Source organism: Bos mutus, chromosome 12, assembly GCF_027580195.1.
Source record: "Bos mutus isolate GX-2022 chromosome 12, NWIPB_WYAK_1.1, whole genome shotgun sequence".
Lineage (NCBI taxonomy): Eukaryota > Metazoa > Chordata > Mammalia > Artiodactyla > Bovidae > Bos > Bos mutus.
The window spans coordinates 79,546,030-79,571,752 of NC_091628.1; the positions used below are offsets into that span (position 1 = coordinate 79,546,030).

At 41.0% G+C, this 25,723-nt stretch overlaps 1 protein-coding gene across 1 annotated transcript in view; it reads left to right on the forward strand.

Annotated features, from left to right (window-relative positions):
• The window catches only part of NALCN (sodium leak channel, non-selective), a 286,838-nt gene that overhangs the window by 115,895 nt on the left and 145,220 nt on the right, over nucleotides 1-25,723 (forward strand). Inside the window, exon 12 of the mRNA XM_005899261.3 lies at nucleotides 6,396-6,587. Within this exon, the coding sequence (XP_005899323.1) occupies nucleotides 6,396-6,587 (192 nt within the window). The remainder of the gene's footprint in view (nucleotides 1-6,395; nucleotides 6,588-25,723) is intronic.

A 25,723-nucleotide genomic window follows, 5' to 3' on the forward strand; every position in this document is an offset into this window, starting at 1 on the left:
AAGTTTTGCAAACAAAGATATTTAGTCTAGGATTATTGATGAGAGAAAAAATGGGAACTGTTTAAGTGATAAATGTGAGGAATAGCTTGGTAAGTCATATGGAAATTTGACCATAAAAATGATTATGATGAACAGTGGTAAAGAACCCACCTTCCAATGCAGGAGACATAAGAGACGTGGGTTCTATCCCTCAGTCAGGAAGATCCCTTGGAAAAGAGCATGGCAACCCACTCCAGTATTCTTGCCTGGAGAATCCCATTGACAGAGGAGCCTGGTGGGCTACAGTCCATGGGGTCACAAAGAGTCGGACATGACTAAAGCGACTGAGCTCACATAGTAACTTAAAGATATGATTGTTTTATTTACATGAAAACAGTATAAAAGTATATAACAGGTATAGCTACAAATCCAGCCTATAAATAACGTATGTAGTTTATATATGTTTATAGAATACCTATAAATGAAAAAATGGCTGGAAAGAAATAACCCAAATTATTACAAATCGTTAATAGTCACCATCTCTAGGTTCTTTTCTTCTAGTCTATTTTACACAAAATATCTAAAATCGGTATGCATGGCTCTAATCATTGTATATATATACAGACATATAGCTATAGATATGGTCACATAATGCCTGGTCAGTGAAGTTTGCATTTTTTTTCTGGCCATACCATGCAGCTTGTGGGATCTTAGTTCCCCAACTAGCGAGGCCCACAACAGTGAGTGCACAGAGTCCTAACCAGTGGACCGCCAGGAGCTTCCCAAAGTTAACAATGTTAATGCCTATATAATTTGTAATAGTTTAATTTTTTGTTAGTAGTTGAGTGATTTTCATTCCTCTCTCTGTGTCCATGGCCAAGTTTATATTTTTCTAATGAGATCATTAGACACTGCCTCGTTTATTTTGTGCCTAAGAGATAAGTCTCTCAAGAAGTTTAGATACCTCAGGATTTTTGCAGATTCACAGATGGGGAACCCACTGTCCTGAACAGATTGGCTCTTTATGGGCTGACTTTGATCTCCCTGGTTGGTCCACATGCTTGTTTCTCATCTCACTTGACCTTGCTTCATTATGTTGGCAGCAGTTCTTCCCGGAGTGGATGTCACATTTTTCATATTTAAACGAAGTCAACATTTGAGTACAAAATGTCTCCCTTTTTATCCGTCATCTCTGAGAGTTGATATCCAGTTGAGTTGCTCAGTTGTGTCGGACTCTTTATGACCCCATGGACTGCAGCACGCCAGGCTTCCCTGTCTATCACCAACTCCCGCAGCTTGCTCAAACTCATGTCCATCAAGTCAGTGATGCCATCCAGCCATCTCATCCTCTGTCGTCCCTTTCTCCTCCTGCCTTCAATATTTGTGTACAAAAAACGTCTCCCTTATATCACTTATCTCTGAGAGTTGGTATCACCCATCTATTTATCCAAGGGGTATTTCTGAAGCACCTCCTATGTGTCAGGCACAGTTCCAGACCTTGAGGGAGAGAGGTGAACAAGACAGAGAAGATCCCTACCTTGGGAAACTTGCATTCTAGACGGCAAGCCTTTCACATACAAGTGCATGAAAGGAATAGGAGTGTTGGAAATGCGATTCAGAAGGAGCAAGCAGGGGGAAAAGGAGAAGCTGTGGGGTGAGGGTGCTGTTTTGGCTAAGTTTGTCCAGGGAAGCCCTCTTTGAAGAGGGGACATTTGGGCAGAGAAAGAGCGAATCTTGAGAAGGTCTGTGGGGGATGCGTTCCAGGTAGAGAGAACCACGTGACCCCTGTCTTGAGGGGAATGTGTGCTTGATGGAGTGAACAGAGGCAGCACTGTCCCACTGAAAGTCACAGAATGTTCGATCCTTGGGTCGGGAAGATCCTCTGGAGAAGTGAATGGCAACCCACTCCAGCATTCTTGCCTGGAGAATTCCATGGACAGAGGAGCCTAGCGGGCTGTAGTTCATGGGTTGCAAAGAGTCGGACACGACTGAGCGACTGACACTTTCACTTTCATTTCTGGTTCTAACATAGCAGGGTGAGGACACTGGCTGGTATTTTTTGCACACCTAGGGTGTGCAGACACCCTGCCGAGTTCATGGTTCCATTTGTTTCTTGGTAGATAGAGAATATATGTGTAAACTGCTGTCCCTAGAGATTGAGTAACTCACCAAAGACCATATAACCAGCAAATGGTGGAAACTCATTCCCAAGATGTTTAATCTCATAGTTCACATTCTTCTATTTTAAAGACTTTTTTTTTTCTTTGAAGTGGACCATTTTTAAAGTTATTATTGAATTGGTTACTATATTGTTTCTGTTTTATGGCTGTGGGGCTCATGGGATCTTTGCTCCCCGACCAAGGATCAAACCCACATTGGAAGGGAAATTTTAACCACTGGAACATCAGAGAACTCCCCCCAGTAGTTCATGTTCTTAACCACGCAATTTTTACAGTCGTGCCATGGCTGTGCATCAGTCATGTCCGGCTCTGTACAACCACATGGGCTGTAGCCGGCCAGGCTGCTGCATTGGCAGGCGGATTCTTTGCCACCTGGGAAGCCCAACTTTTACAGTATCTCACTATTAATCAGCAGAGTGACTTTTAGTGACAGACTTAGAAATGTGACCAAGAAAATATGCTTTAAGAACAACCACAGAATGTCCTACCATGCTTATCTTTGAATGTCTGGTGTACTTTATTTTGTATCTGTTTTAATACAGAATCCAAAGGCTTTATTGGGTAGACAGAGTGAAAAGCACACTTATCCTCAAATAAACGAAAGGCGTAATTAGAGTCACCGATAAGGATTCTGCCTTGCCACGATGCAGGCTCACCCCCTCTGAAAACGCTGATCAAATCACCAGTGCGGGAATTGTGTTAAGTTCTATTTCTTCCAACTAGTGAAATATTAATTTATCAAAATCGCACAGATGTACATAGGCTGTTTTCATTAGAATTTGGGACACGATTCAGAATTGCTTAGGCAGTCTTTTAAATGTGATTTTAATTCAAGTGGAGAAAACACAGGGTACTGTGAGCGATAGATCAGCTAAATTGTTCCTGTGAACTTTCCTGGACTCAGCTGTTTAACGATTAGATAGTGAATCATTTATGTCTGAGAATAAATAAGTCTGATAAATATGTAAAATCTTTTCATATTATTATTCTGGATGTTAATATGAGTGTTACTGTTTTAACAGTTCTTATGATAAAGCTGTTTGTTATTTGCAAAAATGACCCAAGTGTAATATGCTCTGGTTTGAAAGTCCTTGCTAAAAATTATAGTGGGAAAAATTGGTAGCTTAAACTTGCCTGTGGTATAAATGTTTAATTTGAACAATATTATTTCTCACATAAATTTTCTTCTTTTTGTGTGTATTGTGTGGTGGGTGGGTGTTCAGTCTCTCAGTCAAGTCTGACTCTTTGCGACCCCACAGACTGTAGCCCGCCAGGCTCCTCTGTCCATGGGACTTCCCAGGCAAGAATAGTGGAGTGGGTTGCCATTTCCTTCTCCAGGGGAATCTTCCCAACCTAGGGACCGAACCCACTTCTCCTGTGTCCCCTGCACTGGCAGGAGTTAGATTCTTTACCACCAAGCCACCTGGGAAGTATGTTAAATGAACATGAATGAAATCTACATTTTTTCAACTTCTTCAAACATTTGTCCATTAGTTGATTAGACATGTAGCTACAATGTTCTGCAGACAACAGGAATCAGATTCACTATCAGTACATGTGCAGGGTAAGTGGCTTCAGTTGTGTTTGACTCTCTGATATCCTATGGACTATAGCCCACCAGTAGTTCCTGTTAATTCAGAATCTGGTGGTAGGAGATACGTGTGACTTCAGAGATGGCAAATTCACAGGTTAATATGGTATCTCTGGGACTCGGTCCGTTTCTCCATTCACCTTTCTTCTGTGTTGGTATAATGCTTAAGCTGTCTTTCTCCATGTGGTGGCAAAGAAGGTCCCTAGAAGCTCGGAACTTATGTGGCTCTTATAGTAATTCCAGTTGGGGACTAAATATAGGATACTTCTTCTAGACCCCACAGAAGTTCTGATGACTGAGGTCATTGTGAATACTCTGGCCAGGCCTGGATTGTGGAAGTCAGGGAGTCCCTTCTGGGCCTCATAGATTAAGAGCAGAGTAGAAATGATTTGCCAAAGGAAAATCAGAAGGATTAGCAAGCTAGGGTTGCTGGGAAAAAAATCCAAACTCATGTTTTTATTTGTGTAAAAATTTTAATATAAGCTTTTAAAGCATTTCCTTTTCCTTACCATATTCTGTTTTCTCCTGAGAAGCCTTCAAAGATACCTTAAGTTCTTATTGATACTGAACCATCTTGAACTACTGTTTCAATTATCATCTTTCATTTATGCCAAGACCTCAATTTTTCTATTTTAACATCTCTAAACTGGAATCTGTCTTCCCTGGTGACTCAAACGGTAAAGATTCTGCCTGTAACGCAGGAGACCCCGGTTCAATCCCCGGGTAGGGAAGATCACTTGGAGAAGGAAACAGTAACCCAATCCAGTATTGTTGCCTGGAGAATTCCATGGACAGAAGAGCCTGGCAGGCTGCTACAGTCCATGGGGTCTCAAAGGGTCAGACATGACTGAATGACTAACACTTTCAAACTGGGATCTGCCTTATAATCAGTGATGTGTTATACTTTAATCAGCAGCATTTTCAATTTCTTAACAGCACATAAAAAAAAATCAATGGCATCTTAGACTTGTTGAAAAATGTTACTTTTCTGTACTTTATACTTCAACTTTTAATTATATTCTACTTTATGCTTTTAATCTTATAGACATACCCTTAAGAGCTGTGCCTTTGTATTATATTAACACTCAGTGTGTAATAGGAATAGCCATTGGATCTTATTTGTCCAACACTGCGTTTGGCACATAATAGTATTTTTTAAGTGAATGAGAAAATTACTTATGTGTGGGAGTTTTTGCATATATATTCAAAACATGTAAACATGTGTGTTTAGATAACCAGCTAAGCACAAGGTTCTAAAAAGTTCTAAAAAAATAACAAAGTTCTAAAAATCAGGGCTTGGATAAGATTGATGTACGTTTTCTCCACTTGGTGAGTGAGTGAAAGTCATTCAGTTGTGTCCTTCTCTTTGTGACCCCATGGACTGAAACCACCCCCCCAACTCAACTCCTCTGTCCATGGAATTCTCCAGGCAAGAATAATGGAATGGGCTACCATTTCCTTCTCTGAGGGGATCTTTCTGACCTGGGGATCAAAACCAAGTCTCCCACATTGCAGGCGAATTATTTACCATCTGAGCCCCCAGGGAAGCCCCCTGTTCCCTGTGGTCATCCATAAAGCCAGCCTATTGGGTTGGTTTGAAGCTGTCACCTTTTATATGAAGCTTTTATTTCTGATCCAAATGGGCAACTCCATTTGTTCTCATTGCCCAGCTAGAGGAGGATATAACAAATGTCCAGGCCAAATTTATTTAATTTCATGGTTCCTGTTTTGTTCCCATTTAATCCACCTTGTCTGACCATGGACTCAGTCTACATCCCAGCATGTCTGAATCTGGAGTTCCTCAAAGAGTTCTAAAAATGCACATGCCAAAACTCAATTGCCAGTGAGAGCAAGAAGGAAGTATATAGGAGAGAAAAGTGAATGTAAGAGTCTGTTAAATCCATAAAAGTAGACAGATTAGAGGTTGAGAGCTTGTACAGAGTGAACTATACAGAATAAGACACATGTCATTATATTTTGTACCAACTGCTCAGAATAAAAACACTTGAAATATTAAAGAAAAAATAAGGTGTAAAAATTACTTCCTTTCACATTCCATAAGTCTGAACCTAGTCTACCAGCCACACTTGTAAGTGGGGCTACAAAATGCAGCATATACCCCTGGGTAACTAATTGCTAGGCTAAAATTCAGAAAGTTCTATTAATTAAAGGAAGGATAGAATGGGTCTTATGGTAACAGTCTAGCCATGAATAAAGACTCCCTGATGGAAAGGTTTTTTAAATTGCTTTATGAATGTACAATAATCCCTAGGAAGGGCTGTTTTATGACAATGAATATAGCTAATATTGAACTAATGTTTTCTTTGATGTTTGAACATTAGGAAAAATTGTCCACTTTATTTCAACAATAGTGTTAATTAATGCCACTTTGAATTATCACAGCATATGTTAAAACAGAGTTGTCACCATTTTCCTGCCTTCATTCCTTTGGGATTTGTTGAGTTCTTATTGTACAGCAGGCACTGAACTAGGCTAATATCTTAGCTCTTAAAGTGTTTCATCACTAATACTCAGACGGAAAATGCGATTTTATAGAGTGCTACAAAAAAATGAGATTTTAGTATGAACTTATTTAAGATTCAATGTTAACGGTCGAGTGTGTGTGTTTTTCTCTCCTACAACAGGTTCTTCGGGTAGTTCGGCTTATTAAAATCTCACCTGCATTAGAAGACTTTGTGTACAAGATCTTTGGTCCTGGAAAAAAGCTGGGGAGTTTGGTTGTATTTACTGCCAGCCTCTTGATTGTTATGTCAGCAATTAGTCTGCAGATGTTCTGCTTTGTCGAAGAGCTGGATAGATTCACGACATTTCCAAGGGTAAGAACAAAAAATGCAGTCAGTGTAATGCAGTTATTTTTTATTTTAGTAATAATGCTTAATGTCAAAGTCATTTCACTTTAGCAGAGGTTTAAAAAATACTGACTTTTTTTTATAACTTGGAGTAATTCGATGTTAATATTCATAGTGGTCTCTTCTACAGAATACAGGTGTCTGAGCACATTTTCAGCATTGTCAGATTATGTGTCAATTCTAAAATTCTGGAAACAATCTAATAGAATGAGATGCAGAAACCAATAAAGATGGATGATAGGGTTCTTAGTACCTATAAATGAAAATATAGCAGAATTTTAAAATTATTAATTTTACAATGTTTGAAGTTTGCTTTTATGTGTTTGTGAGAGGTAACATTTTAAATCTGTTTTACAGTTCATGTATATTTTATGTCAGGCATAATCTAGAAGAGAATTTTTATTTTCAATATATAAATTTCATAAACTCTTCAGATTTGAACTGTCTTTAAAAGATCATCTAGTTCATATCTCTGTATTCTTATTAAGGTTCACTTAGGTTGAAAAGAAAGTTAAAAACCGATCAATCAATAAAAAAACTAATCAGTCCCTAATCAGAAGGACCCTGAAGTTTAAACTCTATGAAGATTTAAAAATATGAAAAAAATATAATGACCAAGACAAAGTTTATCACCATAACTGAAATAGTAAGGTCTGTTATATAAGAAGAATTGTCTTGGGGTAAGAACAACAAATAATACATCAAAGAAAAAAAAAAAAAAGCTTTAAGGGTAAAGTTATCTGTATCATAATGGATAGACTAATATAGCCTGTTTTTTTTTTTTTTTTTAATCTTAACAGATAGGCTAATAAACTCTGGGTTATTGTTTTTTTTTTTAATCTTGTGCTAAATGTGTTACTCATCGCCAAGCATCTATTGAGTGTCTATCAAGAACCAGGCAGTCTTGGTGATCCTGAGATATAAATGCAATTCAGTTCCCAGTCTAAAGGAATTCCAGTTGAGAGGCAGGTAATCACTAAGCAAATATCAAGCATGACGGGTTTTGATAAAGGCAAACACTGGGAACCCAGAGGGAAGGTGCACAACCAGGAGTGGAAAAATCCAGAAAGACTCTGTGGAACAGGAGGTTAGTGAAGAAGAGCAGGATGAAGCCGGATGAAGTGCAAAGAGCAGTGTTCTTCCGGGTCTTGTGTTGAAGGTCTGAAGTGAGCCATATCTTGTTAAAAGAACTTAAAGGAGAAAGAACAGTTGATGGCAAACAGGAGGACATAAAGCCAAGGAACTTGTAAGTGGATGAAAGCATGATCGTGATTAAACGTTGATAAGAGAGTGCAAGGAGGGGGCAACAAAGATGGCGCGAGGTCAGGAGAAGGGCGGCAGGCGGTTTCCAGAGGCGGCTGCAGGGCCGGCACTGGGACTGCCCTTAGGCAGGAGTTGAGCTGTCAGGTGTCGAGGTGGTCTTGTAGGACGGTGAGCCCAAAGTCACGGCGAGCCTTGGTTCACTTACCGCCCCAGTGCAGGCAGCAGGTAGGAGCGGGTATGGCTGCCCGGGTCCCCTTCTGCCCGCTGAGCAAGGCAGGGTGAGGGGCTGGTGGATGGGCCCCTGGTGTGGAGGGGAGAGAGGGGTCCGGGCATTCCCTGGGAGTCCTAAACAAAGCTCCTGCCCTCTTATGGGCCAGGGAGTGAGGGTGAGGGTGGGGGGCTTGCCTAGAGGAAAGGCTGGAAGTGAAAATGTGCTGAGTCAAGGTGGCGAAAAGTGCTGAACGCCGCCATGAGAAGCCCCTCCGAGGAGAGGCCAGGAAGCCAGAGACGTGAGCAGGCAGCCTGCAGGGCCTGTCTCGTTCCCTGAAACTCGCTCCAGAGACTGCGGTGCAGGGCTGTGCCCGAGACCGAGGGGCAGGGCAGCTTCCCTCCCGCAGGGACCTTCCAGGCAAAGCCTGGTTGTTGTTCATGGCTGGGCCGCTTAGGATTGGCCTGAAACCAGACTTCCCTACAGAAAGGCCTGCTCTTCCTCCAGGGACAGAGAGATGCAAGCAAAGATGACAGTGTCGTCAAGGCCAGCTTGTCCTAGGCTGCCCCCTCTGCCCCCTCATGGGGTAAATACAAAGAGCAGGCCGCCATATTTGTTATCTGTCTTCACGGCCTACCCCTCAGGCCTCACTAAGGGTCAGCCATTGTTCTGGGCGAGAGGGTACTAAGTGGAAACAGCCTGTATTTATTTATTGCACAGACCTATCTTAATTTCATAATTTATCCTCACTTTTCACCCTTTCCTCCCATTTCACACAACCGATTTTATATCCTTTACCCCATACCTCTTTTTGGAGTGCAGAATATTCTAGATATTTTAAGGGTGATATCTCATTCCAGAGTTGTCTGAATCAGCCCCCTGTAACCAGTGTGTTAATATTTCTATAGCAGAACATCAACCTTCAGACAAAGAAGGATAAGTTCAGTTCAGTTGCTCAATCGTGTCCAACTCTTTGCAACCCCATGAACCGCAGCACACCAGGCCTCCCTGTCCATCACCAACTCTCAGAGGTTACCCAAACTCATGTCCATTGAGGCAGTGATGCCATCCAGCCATCTCATCCTCTGTCGTCCCCTTCTCCTCCTGCCTTCAATCTTCCCCAGCATCAGGGTCTTTTCCAATGAGTCAGCCCTTCACATCAGGTGGCCAAAGTACTGGAGTTTCAACTTCAGCATCAGTCCTTCCAATGAACACTCAGGACTGATCGCCTTTAGGATGGACTGGTTGGATCTCCTTGCAGTCCAAGGGACTCTCAAGAGTCTTCTCCAACACCACAGTTCAAAAGTATCAATTGTTCAGTGCTCAGCTTTCTTTATAGTCCAACTCTCACATCCATACATGCCCACTGGAAAAACCATAGCCTTGACTAGATGGACTTTTGTTGACAAAGTAATGTCTCTGCTTTTTAATATGCTGTCTAGGTTGGTCATAACTTTCCTTCCAAGGAGTAAGCATCTTTTATAAATAATACAATAAATAAGTCATAGGTCAGGTCAGACTTTTGCCACTAAATGAGCTACCAGCAAAACACAACACAACACCTTTGGATATTTTCAAAGTGTTTTGAATGTTGAAATTGAAAATAAGAGCCTGCATACAAAATCATCCTGGATAAGAGTCTATACTTCCCACTCCATTACTTTTTAGTTGCGATCAGTCACTCTGTTGTATCCAACTCTTTGTGACCCCATGGACTATAGCCCTCTAGGTTCCTATGTCCATGGGACTTTCCAGGGAAGAATACTGGAGTGGGTTTCCATAAGACACCAAACAAATTATACTTTAAACTTTTTTTTTTGCATCTAATATATAGGCAAAAATGGGACTTCCCTGGTGATCCAGTGGCTAAGACTTTGCCTTTCAATGGAGAGGGTATAGGTTGGATCCTTGGTCAGGCAGCTAAGATCCCACATGCCACATGGTGAAAAACTAAAACAAAAGCAGTATTGTGCCAAATTCAATAACTTTAAAAATGGTCCACATCAAAAAATCTTAAAGTACAGGCAAAAATGGTATTTTCATCATATTATATGTGTTGAATAATATATAAACAATCCAACCCTGGGCTTAGAAAGCATTAGGGAAAAAAAGTGACATCCTGTATAATATATTTGAAATTGGCATAATACAGAGGCTACTCAATATTAAAGACAAGGCTGCTTTAGATACCTTGGGATTTGCTCTGTTTCTCTAGCTATAATAGTAATCAAGGAACATTGCATTTTCAGATCTCCCAATTACTCAATTGTGCTTCTGCTTCTCTGCCTGATTACTGTGACCATCTTAATGAAAGCAGCCAGTGACTAGGGAGCCCCCTAATCGGTTATCCAGCAGCTGACAGTGTTGAAACAGGAAGGGACTGGCTTTCTCCTTGCATATGGATGCAGTTAAGAATTAAATCCCCGAAACATAATCAAATTTTACAAGAAATGTTAACAGTATTACAATTACAAAAAGCAGTTATTATCATTCTAAGTCAAAGCACCATCCACGGGTGACACTTGCCTGATAGGAAGGGATCAAGAAAGATGGTTATAAACACAAGCCAGCTATGCTTGATTTCTGTGGTCTTGCTTTCTTTCCTGCTCATGAGATGTGTCTCTCTGTACTCAACGGTTGGGTGTTGAGGTGTGTGCTAAGTCACTTCAGTCGCGTCCAACTCTTGGCGACCCCATGGACTGTAGCCCACCAGGTTCCTCTGTCCATGGAACTCTCCAGGCAAGAATAATGGAGTGGGTTGCCATTTCTTTCTCCAGGGGACCTTCCCCATCCAGGATCAAACCCCAGTCTTCTGCATTGCAGACGGTTTTTTTACCGACCAAGCTACCAGGGAAGCCCAGCATTTGTGCCTGAAAGCTCATTATTTGGGCTGTTTTCTGGAAGTTGACCTTGACGCAGCCATCCAGGGCAGGTATAGTCTCTCCAGGGAAACAGGACTAGATGTAAAACCAAACCCTGATTTGGCTGGACCTGATTGTATCTTGGGCTCAGCAACCTGCCGTGAGATGCCTCTAGGAGGAGCTGACATGGACACAAAAGCTGATTTCCCATCCAAATCCCAGGAAGAGAGCCCTGGAGGGACAGAGGGACAGTGAGACAACAGCAACCTGGGCAAACTCAGTGACTGCCCAGTGCCTTGAACCTCTGATTCAGCTCCACCCACGTGGAAAACCCAGTGCTTCCTGAACTGAAAGGATGCCAAAGGAATTAGCATTATTCCACCAGTTCCCCATTGGTCTCCTTGCCTAACACTGCAGCTCATTCTCCATTTGCATTAAAACTGCAAATTTGCACATTCTTAGGTATGAATTGTCTCATGCCATTCTCCCATTTAAAATGCTTCAAGATCCTCCTTTCCAACTCAAGATAACAAACATTTTAATAGGGTTTTCAGTATCTTTTCATCTCTGGCCCCACTTACCTCTTTGGACTCAGATTTCAGGATCTCCTCCAGCATCACTTTCAAAGGCAGAGATGTGTCCGTCTTTTTTTTGTTTGTTTGTTTTAATGCTGTGAAGCATGTGAAATCTTAGTTCCCCAACCAGAAATCAAACCCATAGTCCCTGTGGTGGAAGCTCAGAGTTTTAACCAGTGGACCATCAGGGAAGTCCATCCTGATGGTGTCCATCTTGCTCATTTAAATCCTCCCTGTTCAGCACAACCATTGCCACAGGGTAGCTGGTGAATAGATGTTTGAATGAAGAATGAATAATGATGCTGGACCAAAGCAAACCTCTCTGATCCTCCCATGCCTTATTAGCTCACCAGGTCAGATTCCTTCTTCACTGTTGTCCACAGCTCTGGGAACCCCCTTAGCCTCCATCATGCCCCTCACCCTTCTCCCATCAGCAGTGTTAGTGTAATTCTGTCAGAATGCTTTGGCTGCCAGTAGTAGAAAATTGACTCCAACTGTCTTAAATAATTAGGAAATTCATGTCACAAAATTCAAGAGATTAGGTAGACTTTAGGAAGCCAGGACTCTGAATCTTCCATGAAAATTCTCTCAGGTGTTGTCATGAGTTGACTTACATGCCCCTAAAGACATGCTGAAGTTCTAACCCCCAGGATCCCAAAAATGTGGCCTTATCTGGAAATAGAAGTGATCAGGTTAAAAGAAGATCCTTAGAGTGAACTCTGATCCAATATGGCCGACATTCCATACAAAAGGGAGCATTTGACACCCACACAGACATACACGGAGAGAAGACCATGTGAAGAAGCGCATGGGGAAGGTGGCCATGTGACTGGCAGGGCATCTACAAGCCAGGGAGCCCCAAGGATTGCTAGCAAGAGCCCAAAGCAGAAGAGGCAAGGAAACCCTTCCGAGGGAGGCTTCAGAGGAAGTGTGGTCTTGCCAACAGCTTGATTTCTGACTGCCATAGCCTCCAGAACTATGAGAATACATTCCCATTGTTTGAAACCACCTAGTTGTAGGTACCAGCAATCCTAGCAAACCAATGTAGTTTCCTTCTCTGTGTGATATCTTTGTGTGAACAAAATGGATGCACCATTTCTGGGCTTCATGATAAAATCTCTAAGAAGAAGGACATCGTCTCCACCCAGGTCTCCTCCTTAGAAGCAAGGTCACCTTTTCCAGTACCTTCTCCCCCACAACCTCCATGCCCCACCCTACAAACAAGCTCTTATCTCTCATCAGCAGGATTGGGTCACTTGGTCATTACTGAACAAATCACTGCACGATGGCTGGAGTCTAAGTGATTGTCTTGGATTCATCATAGGGGGAAGAAATGGGTACTGGGGGACAGCCACAGAAACTACGATAATACTCAGCCCCAAAACCTGAAGAAGATTTCTCTCTTTCCTCTCTGCCTCCAGAGCTCCTGTATGTCTTGTGCAAATAGGGGATGTAGATAGATGCAGGGAAGGATGGGGTCTGGTGTCTATTTTCTCTCCTAGCAGCAGCTGGGCCCCAGCTTCTTTCCAAGATGCTCAAATGGGACCTGCCAGGAAGCCAGCATAGGGCCTGGCACATACTGGACTCTCGCTTTCCCTCTTTTTATGGTTCCTTCTGTCGCATGCTGTCAACACGCATGCGAAGTCTCTTCTCCTCTACTTATATTACAAGTATCTTGAAGTTGGCAGCACTGTGATCTCCCCTCCTGACACCTCCCAGAGCACTTACTAACACTGTGTTGGGACTTCCCTGGTGGTCCAGTGGCTAAGACTCCATGCTCCCCAAGTAGGGGGCCCAGGTTTGATCCCTGGTCAGGGAACTAAATCCCACATGCCCCCACTAAGAATTGCACATGCCGCAACTGAAGATCCCGCATGCTGCAACTTAGACTCGGCACAGCCAAATAAATAGAGAAGCGTTAAAAAACAAAAACCACTGTGTCATGGGATGTGTAGCATTGGAAAGCAGAGAGAGGGGAAACAGCCGGTGGAGCCTCAGCAGAAACCCTGGATATGGAGAGGAGCCTAAATGTTTCCAGTGAGAAAAGAGAGAATGACATATTGATGCAATTTAATAAAACAACTTTGTCATCTCAAGCCAATAACTTTCTCTTCTAATTTGGACCAAGCAGACACTTTGCTAAGTAGAAATAACGAGATTAAGTCCTGCTGTGAGGCAGTATCCCGCTGTTCCTCCTTTGTTGGGACTAATAGGTTATATTATAAGAACGATTAGATTAGCTTTTGGCGAAGGAACAACCCATACAGGTCAGAGCTTGCTCTAGGCAGGTTGCCACCCAGCTTTCTGTAGCAAAGACAAAAACAATTGGCATTTTCTTGTGGTTGCCTGACCGAAGCTTCTGTGCACAGTTTCACTACAGTTTTTTTTTTTTCTTTTTTTAAAAATTTTATTTATTTTTAATTGGAAGATAATTGCTTTACAATATTGTGTTTCTGCCGTACATCAACATGAATCAACCATAGATATACATATGTGCCCTCCCTCCTGAACCTCCCTGCCACCTCCCACCCCATCCCATGCCTCTAGGTCACCACAGAGCCCTCCCTTGAGCTCCCTGGGGCATACAGCAGACTCCCACTGGCTACCTCTTTTACACACGGTAATGTATATGTTTCCACGCCACTCTTCATTCAGCCCACCCTCTCCTTCCCGCCCTGTGCCAGTCGAGAGCCTATTATACAAAGTGAAATAACTCAAAAACAGAAAAGCCAAGTTACTGTATATGAATGTGTACATGTGGAATCTAGAGAGATGGTACTGATGAAGCTATTTGCAGAGCAGCGGTGGAGTGACTACGGTTTTGTTCTGTTTATCCTTCCACTTAGTATACAAAGCAACTTTAGTATGTTGCTAAAATACTTGCAATAGAGACCTCACACTTCCACTGTAGGAAGCAAGGGTTCGATCCCTGGTTGGGGAGCTAAGATCTCGAATGCTACAGGGCGTGGCCAAAAAAATAAGTAAAAGTCAAAATCGATGCAAAAAAACCCCATGATGAACAAAAAATCAAAATCAAAATAATAATAAATACTTGAAATAAACATCCACTGTAGATCTTTAACCAGATCGATATCTTTATTCCTTTTAATTTCCTACTAAAATAATAGTAAGTAGGCCTAGTTTTTATTCATAAATAATAATACACTACCCTCCATAACACAGGTAATTGAATTTTTTTCTAAATCAGACCCCAAATTTAATTCAATTGCAAATTACATTTGAATGAGAATAATCATCCAGCTTTCTTTTTTTTAACTTTTTATTTTGTATTGGAGTATAGCTGATTAACAATGTTGTGATAGTTTCAGATGAATAGCAAAGGGACTTAGCCATATATATGTATATGTGTGTGTATATCCATTCTCCCCAGGAACTTGAATTTTAATATTATTTATTTGATATAAGTTTTCTTAATTTGCATTCTCTAAATGCTAATTACTTGCTCTATTGAATTTTCACTTATAAAATCATGTCCAAAGGGGTTATATAATATAAGAAGTAAATACTATTAAACACTTAATTACAAATTAATTTTCCTGTTTCCTTTCACCACCAGAATGGCTAATCATGCTTTTAGTTGCATTGAAAGAATTACTGAGAATTTGAAGAAACAACTTGTCCCTTTATTTTTTTTCAACATTTGCAAGATGTAGGATCTGACTACATTTTTCATACATTTGGGGTTTATGTTCAAAGGGATAATTAGTTCAACTGATATTGCTGAAATCTTTATTAATTTTTGTTTCTATTGTTTTACAGTCTTCCATGTATTTTTTCATTTTTTTCACGATCTATTAGAGGCATGCAAAGGTATATAGAGAATAATAAGATGTATTCTTCTGTGGCCATATGCAGTTTAAAAAGCAGATTAATGGGACTTCACTGATGGTCCAGTGGGTAAGACCTCCAAGCTTCCAGTCCAGGGCGTGTGTGTTCAATCCCTGGTTGGGGAACTAAGATCCCACATGCTTCGTGGAGTGACCACAAAAGTAAATCAATAAATCATCTTATTAAAAAAAAAAAAAGCAGGTTAGCAATGGATCTGAAGTCCTGGAGCCCCATCCCCTCATCTCTCTCCTCCCTTTCCCATAGTGAACCACTTTTCTGAACTTGATGTTTGTTCATCCCTGTACACTTTTAACGCATGTATAGGCATCAACTGAGACTCGCCTGCCTTTTCGTGTGATTTAAATTCGCCTTATGTGTCCTAATACTGGACCGTTTCTCCTGCTAATTGCTTTTTTGGCTCAGCACTCTGTGAGATTTACCAATACGAATGAGTACATGATGTAGCTATATTTTATGTATTTCTCTTGGGGTATAATATGCAACTGTACATTGCATCATATGATGCTGGGAAAGATGGAAGGCAAAAGGAGAAGGGGATACCAAAGGATGAGATGTTTAGATAGCATCACTGACTCAATGGATGTGAAATTGAGCAAACTCTGGGAGATAGTGAAGGACAGAGGAGGACTGGCATGCTGCAATCCACAGGCTCACAAAGAGTCAGGCAACAGTCGGATGGCTTAATGACTGAACAATGACAACAACAAAAACATGTATGTATGTATAGACACATGTATACACACACACATATATATATAGTGTAATATTCATAGAGGCTGTGCACAGTTAATTTCCCCATTCTTTTGTGTGGCAGGTGAATTCTAAAATGGTCCATCAAGAGACCTGACTCTCTCCATAATCTCTTCTCATTGGGTTTGGGCAGGACTTGTGAATATGACGGGCTTTCGCCCCTGTGAACAAGTTACTAGGGACTGAACTGAAGTCAGTCAAAAAGGAGGTTATCTTGGGTGGGTCTGACCTCATCCCAGGCACTGGGTCCTTCCTGAAGAGGGTGATTCAAAGCAGGAGAGGGTCTCCAGCTGGCTTTGGAGAAGTAAACTTCCATGTTGTGAAGGGCCGTGTGGCCGGAACCTGAGGGTGGCTTCTAGAGGCTCTGAGCAAGAAAGCAGGATCCTCAAGCCTACATCCACAGGAAAGGAATTCTGATAACAACCTGAGCGAGGGCAGAAGACCCCCAAGTTCCAGATGAGCACAGCCCAACTTACACCCTGATTTCAGCCTCTGAGACTCTGAGCAGAGAACCCAATTAAATCCTGCCCATACTTCTTGGGATTTCCCTGGTGGTCCAGTGGTTAAGAATCTGCCTTGCAACTCAGGGGATGTGGGTTCAATCCCTCGTAAGGGAACTAAGATCCCACATGCTGCAGAGCAACTAAGCCCATGTTCCACAACCAGAGAGTCTCGAGGGGCTTCCCAGGTAGCACTAGTAGTAAAGAACCTGCCTGCCAGTGCAGGAGACTCAGGTTTAATCCCAGGATCAGGAAGATCCCCTACAGCAGGCAATGGCAACCTGCTCCAGTATTCTTGCCTGGAGCGTCCCATGGACAGAGGAGCCTGGTGGGCTACAGTCCATGGGGCCACAAAGATTCAGATGCGACTGAGCACACACACATTACGTTACTCAGCACCACACCTCTGACCTACGGAAACTGTGGGATAATCAGTGAGTGTTGAGTGAGCCACTAAATTTGTGGTCATTTATTACAGAGAAATAGAAAACTCATGCTTGCAGGTTTGAGATGTTTGTTTCTGGTATTTTGCAACTCCAAATAGTGCTGCTGTTCTGCACGTTGCATGTTAGCTCATACCCATGTGAACTCTGCACATGTGAAAATATTTTAAGGGTATGTAGCGAAGAATGGGGCTTCCCTGGTGGCTCGGCAGTAAAGAATCTGCCTGCAGTGCAGGACACCTGGGTTTGATCCCTGGGTCATGAAGATTCCCCTGGAGGAGGGCATGGCAACCCACTCTAGTACTCTTGCCTAGAGAATCCGCATGGACAGAGGAGCCTGGCAGGCTGCCATCCATAGGGTTGCACAGAATCGAACACAACTGAAGTGACTAAGCAGCAGCAGCAGTAGCTAAGAATAGAATTTCTGGGTCTTAGAACAAAGGTATCGTCCACTTTAATAGTGGCAAACTTGCATTCCAGAGTACTTTCACCAATTTATCTGGCATCAGCAATATCTGGGAATGTTCTCAACTTCACAGTTCAGCAGCAGTTGGTCTTGTCAGGCTTTGTTTTGCTTTAAACATTTCAGTCAGTTCAGTCGATCAGTCGTGTTTGACTCTTTGCGACCCCATGGACTGCAGCACACCCGGCTTCCCTGTCCATCACCAACTCCTGGAACTTGCTTAAACTCATGTCCATCAAGTCGGTGATACCATCCAACCATCTCATCCTCTGTCGTCCCCTTCTCCTCCTGCCTCAATCTTTCCCAGCATCGGGGTCTTTTCCAGTGAGTCAGTTTTTTGCATCAGGTGGCCAAAGTATTGGAGCTTTAGCTTCAGCATCAGTCCTTCCAATGACTATTCAGGACATTTAAACACTTAGCTCTTCCTTTAATCTGAATTGATTTGCGTGGCTGCTGCAAGATAGGGAGCGATCTCATTTCTGTTTGTCTGACCCATCGTCACAGGATCATTTCTTGGCTGGTCTGTCCATTCCCCGTGGTTTGCAGTGCCAGCTGTGTCGTCATACAATTCCTCACCCAGGTCAAGGTCACACACGCTCCCTTTTCACCTCCTTTTGGCATTGAATTTTCTTCTGGTCAACTTCCAGTGAAGCCGAATAAATATTAAGCTCAGCAGTCTTCACCTTTCAGGAGTCTGTGACTTTGCCCCTTGTGCCTGACATGATGTTAAAAACCAAAGCCTAGCAGAGCTTATAAATCCCATAGGGAAGGTGCCTTTTCTAGACTCCAGCTACCTGTTAATTCTTGGTCCTGGGATTTCCATTATATTCCTGGAGGCGCTTTTTGAAATTAATTAATTTGACTGTGTCGGGTGTTAGTTGCAGACAGCAAGATCTTTAGTTGCAGCGTGTGGAATCTAGTTCCCCTACTGGGGATCGAACCCAGTCCCCCTGCATTGAGAATGTGGAGTCTCAGCCTCTGGACCCCCAGGGAAGTCCCCCTGGGGTCCTAACTAAGCCTTTTATAGGATGTTTGCTGTGTGTCATCTAGAATTCCCTGTGGTTTTTAAATCACTTTTTCACATGTGTGATCAGAGATGGAATTTCAGTAATAAATTTTTGAGACCAGGAAAAAAAAAGAGAGCCAGTTTTTGGACTGTCTTTCGACAGACAGCTGTAACTTTTTTTCTCTAGGCACGGCCTGAGGCCAGGCTTCCTCAGGCCTGTCTTTCCCATCTGCAGCCTCACGTGTCTTTGCATTTGTCTGCATTACAGATATTACCTCCATCTGATTCTTATATCCTCCTATTTGTACATCTCTTTGCATTTGTTTGCATTACAGCTATTATGTCCACTTTGATTCTTATATCCTCATATTTATACTCCCCTCATCTGCTGCGTCAGCTTCCCTAGTGGCCCAGATGGTGAAGAATCTGCCCACAATGCAGGACACCTGGGTTCGATCCCTGGGTCAGGAAGATCCCCTGGAGTAGGAAATAGCAACCCACTCCAGTATACTTGCCTGGACAACTCCATGGACTGAGGAGCCTGGCAGGCTACAATCCGTGGGGTCGCAAAGAGTCGGACATGACTGAGTGACTAACACTTTCACTTTCATCTGCTGCATACCAAAAGTTTCCCGCAAATATTGCAGGCATCCACCCACCCACAATGAAGACTAAAGAGATGGTGTGCCTCTTTTGTTGTGGTTTATAATTCAGACAGCATCCTCCATGGGATGGAGCTATGCCTTTCCCACGCATGCCCAAAGGTACTAACTTTCACTTACAGCAGAGTTGAGATTTATGAAGGAACTCAACTCACCCCACAGTAGACGACAGGAAAGAAGTCAAGCCAGAAGGTGAAATGTGCCCAAGCAGATGGAGTCGGCTGTAAAGTAATATCAGAGATACCCTAGAGTGTATTTAAAAATCCTAGGAACCTTATTATGGGCTATGGGTCGTGCTTCCAAATATCATTTTGTTTTAATAAGAGAGGGAGAGATTGCTTCCAGGGAAGGAAGACTGCAAAGCTTTGTGAAGAGTTGTCATCAGGGGTAAATCTGATTCCCCTAGAGGATTTGGGTGATGGTGTTAGATGAAAGTTTTCCATGTAAGGAAAGCAGCGTGAGTCAGTCCAAGGCGTGGAGAATCACGGGGCGGGGAGGGACGGGTGAAAGGAACTACAGGTTTGGGCTGGAGCCAGACCGTTGGGTGCCTTCTGAGGTCCAGATGGTGACACAGGGGAGCCAGTGAAGATGTTTACTCTTTCTTTATTTTCCTGGAGAATGGTGGAAGGGCTATTTTGAGGGAGTTTACACTGGAAGAAATGTTGTTTCTCTGAGGAGGTTTTTCATTGAACAAAACTCACTTTTATTGACCAAAGACAAAAATTTACAATCACTTGAGGAATTTCTGGCATCTTCAGGGCAGTAAGGGAGGTGATTTTTTTTTTAATTTTATCTGTGTGGTCATTATTGTGTCAAATCTTCCACTATCTCATAAAGTCAGTCTCTTCTGAGGCTTTAAGCCAAATTGTCATCCATGTCTGGACATGGCCCTGCAATAGAGACTAGCAATTTGGTTTAAATTGACAGGGAGGCCTGGCGTGCTGCGATTCATGGGGTCGCGAAGAGTCGGACAGGACTGAGCGACTGAACTGAATGCAGTATATAGCTCAAAAAAACTGAAAAATTAACTCTATTTCCATACTGCTGTAGCATACAAGCTTCTTTGGCTTCTATTTGAATTTATTTTTTGGTAATTCATCAGTGGCATAGTGATAAAATAATATCCTGTGTTCTTCCTCTTGGAGGACGACTTTAATAAAGGGTGAATCACACAGACATGGCCTTTTCCTGGGGCTGTGTGTTGGTATCACTGACTGCAGAGCTGCAATACAAGGAATTATTACATTCCTTGGATAAAGCATCCACAATTCCTACCCTGATCCAAGAAGCATACTCACTGGGGTGAACTTTTTTTTTTTGTTCCTCATCATATTTTGGTAGTTTTCAACCAATTGTCTTATTTGCAGTTTTCCTTTCTAATAGTTGCCATGTTCCATTAATATTATTTTAATAATCAGCCTACTCCATTGTACCATCTTCAAAAATCAGTGAGAGTCATAAATGAGGAATATTCTGTGTCTCCTCCAGTTAAGATGAGCTTCTGTGGGCATATGTTTTTACTAATGAAAAGCTGATTATATTTTAATACTTTGTTGAGTCTTGCCTACAAAATATACAATCTATAGTCAGACACTTCAACGATTCTCTCGTGGAAATGTACAATTTCCCATCAATGAAAAAAGAACAGTAGTAAGTATTTTAGAGGATTATTGAGAAGGTCAAAGGATATAATAGTATCAGACTAGTTAACATCGTACTGACAGTGAAAAAGGGAATCAGCAAGCAATAGCAGTTAGTGTTCTTAAGTGGCATGGAACTCTAACTTCTTAGCATGAAATACTAAATTCCTAGCAGTAATCACAGTTGTTGTTGTTCTGTCACTAAGTCGTATCCAACCCTTTGTGACCCCATGGATTGCAGCCCACCAGACTCCCCTGTCCTTCAGTATCTCCTGGAGTTTGCTCAAACTCATGTCCATTGAGTTGGTGATGCCATCCAACCATCTCATCCTCTGTTGTCCCATTCTCCTCCCAACATAAAAGGGTCCCTCAGTAAAAGGTTGCGGCATTAGCTGGACACTAAATATTCAGTTTTCTGTATTTTAGACTGAAAGTTTGAAAATCAGTTCCCATTCTGGTTTATACTGTTCTTTTTAGTCAGTCCTTTGCAACTTTCAACAAAAATGCAAAAAGTAAGAAATTCTATTACAGAGAAGATTACTGCCAGAATCTGAAATAGTAATAGCTTCCCATTCACTATTCCACATCTGGGACTAAACACAGGACCATTTAATGAATGATGTGTAGATTCGTTCTTGCCCCACTGCCTACCTCTTGGGTATAACTGCCTACTTCTGCAGAGGACTCTGTCCAGCCTTCCCAACATCTTCTCTATGCATCAGTGTTAAAAGGTTAATGTCCAGGAAACATGATAAGATAAAGTAAAAAAAAAAAAAAAAAAAAGCCCTTTGTAGCATTATTCACCATTGTGAAAATTTTAAAGCAAATTTAAAGTCATGTCATAATAGAATGTCTAAGTAGACTTTGGAAATAATGGCATATTATAGTTATCAAAGATCAATTTTTACAGAATAATTAATGAGGTTAGTCATGCATGATATAAATGATAATAACTAAAAATTAAGTAAAGAAGCCTAATATAATACTATATTTACAGCTGGATTCAGTTTTATTGCCAGTATATATATATCCCTGGGGGAAAAAACTGTTAGAATTTTAAAGTTTGACAACAAATTCTAAAAAAGATATACAACCTTTTATTTGAATTGAAAGTAATTTATTTTATTCTTCATACCTTATGGTATTTTCAAATCTTGTACAATGAATGGTTTCTTGGTTTAAAACAATGGAGGCAGGTTCAATTCAGTCGCTCAGTCATGTCCAACTCTTTGCGACCCCTTGAACCGCAGCATGCCAGGCCTCCCTGTCCATCACCAACTCCCAGAGTCCACCCACACCCATGTCCATCGAGTCGGTGATGCCATCCAGCTATCTCATCCTCTGTCGTCCCCTTCTCCTCCTGCCCGCAATCCCTCCCAGCATCAGAGTCTTTTCTAATGAGTCAGCTCTTCGAATGAGGTGGCCAAAGTACTGCAGTTTCAGCTTTAGCATCATTCCTTCCAAAGAACACCCAGGGCTGATCTCCTTTAGAATGGACTGGTTGGATCTCCTTGCAGTCCAAGGGACTCTCAAGAGTCTTCTCCAACACCACAGTTCAAAAGCCTCAGTTCTTCGGTGCTCATATAATTATGCATCAGTAAAAAAAAAAATCTCATTTTTTTAAATGACAAGAACATTAGCTGGTAAATTGTAACTGAAGAAAAATATGGATATAGATATAAGGGATATGCAAATTGTATAAGACTCAGTTATATAATAAGACAAATTTTAGTTTATGACTTATAAAATCAGCTTTATTGAAGTCAAGCCATTACAATTAAATATTTTTTTTACAATTAAATATTTTGGTAAGCAACCATCAACTTTATTTTCAAGGCATTAGAGTGTTAAATAGTCACTCAGTCGTGTCTGACTCTTCGTGACCTCATAGACTGGAACCTACCAGGATCCTCTGTCCATGGGATTTTCCAGACAAGAATATTGGAGTGAGTGGCCATTTCCTTCTCCAAGAGTATTAAATAAGCACTATCCAAACAGAAGCAAAGGGATTTCTCTGGTTATCCAGTGGTTAAGACTCTGCACTTCCAACGAAGGGGGCGTGGGTTTGATCCCTGCTCAGGGAACTAAGATCCCACATAGTACGTGGAATGGCCAAATAAAAAGGAAAAAAAAAAAAGAAGCAAGACTTTGAAATTTATGTTTGCAGTAGAAAAGAGCAGACAATATAATTTGCAGTAAAGCTTTCTATTTGTGAATTTGGAGTGAAGACAAACAAGAAATCAAAGCCCATTAAAACAGAGCAAAAAATAGACAAACTCCATTTCTAAAATGTAGGGGTTTTTAGTATGCAAAAATATAAGCACTTTCTGATTGATGCTGCTTTCTATTTGAAGCCAAATAGAAAACCCTTCTTCTTGAGCATAGGTATACAAATAGATAGTAGGAAAACACTGAGAAATACCTGTGTAAACTCAGTGGTATCATGGTTACAGTTTTCTTAATAAACCCTCAATTTTATTTCACAATAAGACATACGTCTGTTCTTAGGAATACTGTCTATTCTGTATGTTACTAAATCCCTGTTGCACCCATAGTAAAATATCAACTTTCATCTGCAATTTTATAGCGTGTATTTGCCATTGAAATGCGTCATTTACATTATGAAAATTTAATATGACTGACATTAGCAAAATCACTAATTAAGAAATAGGGCATAAATACTCCAAGAAACTTGACAGTGTGTTCTATGAAGGAAATTAATTCAGAAGTTTCCTATTTGCATAAATCTCCAGGTCTCATTTTCACAGCTGTTTGTTTCACAGCTAGATTGTTGCATTTCAGAATTATTTTAACATAATCGCTGGGAAATATATACCTTTCAACTAAAAATATCATACTCTGCAAAAAAGATTGTTAGGGGGAAAATATAAGTTCATTCAGTTCATTTCCATCTTTTTTCTTTAAGATGAATGTTTCTAATACAGAAACTTTAACATTTAAGTCTGAAATTATTGAAGTATTTTTATTATTAAAAGACAGTTTGTAATTTTAGATCCTCATGAAAATGAAAAGGTTGTGTCCTTTTCATTTGGGAAAAGTAATGAGTGAAGCTTATTTTAGCAAAAAAGAAAAAATACTGGAGATGTCTAATTTTCATTAATGAGCTGAGCATAATATAGTTTCAGATACACACTCAGTACTATACTTGACAAAGGGGTAATAATTTTAAATATGATTTAGTCTAGCATATTGTTTGTTTTAGCAATTTAGTTAAGGAAAGGAGATCAGCAATGACTAGATCTTAAAGGTGTCTTGTTACCTGTAATGTCCAAAAACACAGAAGGAATTTGAAATCCACAGATTCCAGCCTAAAGACCCAGCAACACCGCTTGCTGCCTGCAAGCCTGAGTCAATCATTTAAGGCCTGCATACTTCGGTTCCTCATCTGTAAAATGTACAGCGAGTAACACAAGATCATTGTTAAAATCACTCTAAATAATGGACAATGAACGACCTTGGGGGCTGCTAAGCACCATATCAGTGCTGGTCATGGTTCAGTGTCTCTTCTCATGTTTTTAAATATTGCCCTGAAAAAAATTTGTTCTTGCTGTACAAATTCATGGTTTTGTCCACATGGTCAGTTACACTGTTATACATTAGAAGTCAACCCAAGCATGGACATTTGTAAGAAAAGTGATGATCAGGTATACCCACATCCACTTTCATAACTAGAAAAAGATGCTCTGGTTTTTGCAAATGAGTTTCTCCCATCTTTCCTTTCACTCTTGAAATTATATTTAAGTGTAGACTCTACTTAGAGTAATTTGCTGCTGGAATAAGCATAACATTTTGATTTCTGCTTTGCTTCTAATTACATTCAAGCTCATTTTGACATTTAAAGCCAATTACATTAGTCTAGATTCAGCAAGACTTTTCCATAGTAGTCTAAAATTTGACCAATGAACAGACTTCCCCCACCCCCATTTTAATTCACTTAAATGGAATGCTAGCAACAGGCATATTTTAGAAATAGTAAAAGCCAAATAAATAATGTGGGTTCATTTTGAAATAAAAGGAAAAGAACTGCTTGGTCTTTCTTACCAGCATAAAAGAGAGTCAGAATTAATTGAAACCACCAGTTTCAACTTTATTTCCTTCTGAGTCACAAGCAATAAGGCGTAATCATTTTACCAAAAAAAATTAACATTTTTAATGTTTTGCTTCTATTAACAGCAAGGGTAGTTGATCTCAACAGATTTCAAATTCCAAGAGAATTCATCTCTCATAGAGAGAGTCATACATAGAGAAAGTGAGTCGTTCGGTTGTATTCAGTTCTTTGTGCAGTTAGCCCACCAGGCTCCTCTGTCCATGGAATTCTCCAGGCAGGAATACTGGAGCGGGTAGCCATTGCCTTCTCCAGGAGATCTTCCTGACCCAGGGATCGAATCCGGGTCTCCCACATCGTGGGGAAGATTCTTTACCATCTGAGCTACCAGGGAAGTCCGTACATAGAGAGAGAGAACTTTAAAAGTTTTATAACCTGAAAGTCACTAATAACTCTTCAAAACTCCAAGCCCTACAACAAAACTGAACCAATATTCGATTTAAGATTCTAGTATATGTGATGGCTTAGAGCTCACCCAGCTCTTATTTTATTTAGCTCCGTACTTTCAGTCCACTTACCAACACTGTGATTTTTACTTTTTATTCAATAAATTCTCTTGTCCCCGACAGCACTAAAAGTTAACTTATAGTAAATATAGTGTCAAAACATTTAGTGTAACCTTCTTCTATAGTTTTTATAGTCAAGGTATAGTCTGAGTAAATAGACTAGAAAACATACTGTATACAATCAAAGTTTTCCAGTTGACTGCCAGTACCAACTAAGACAAAGCAGAATA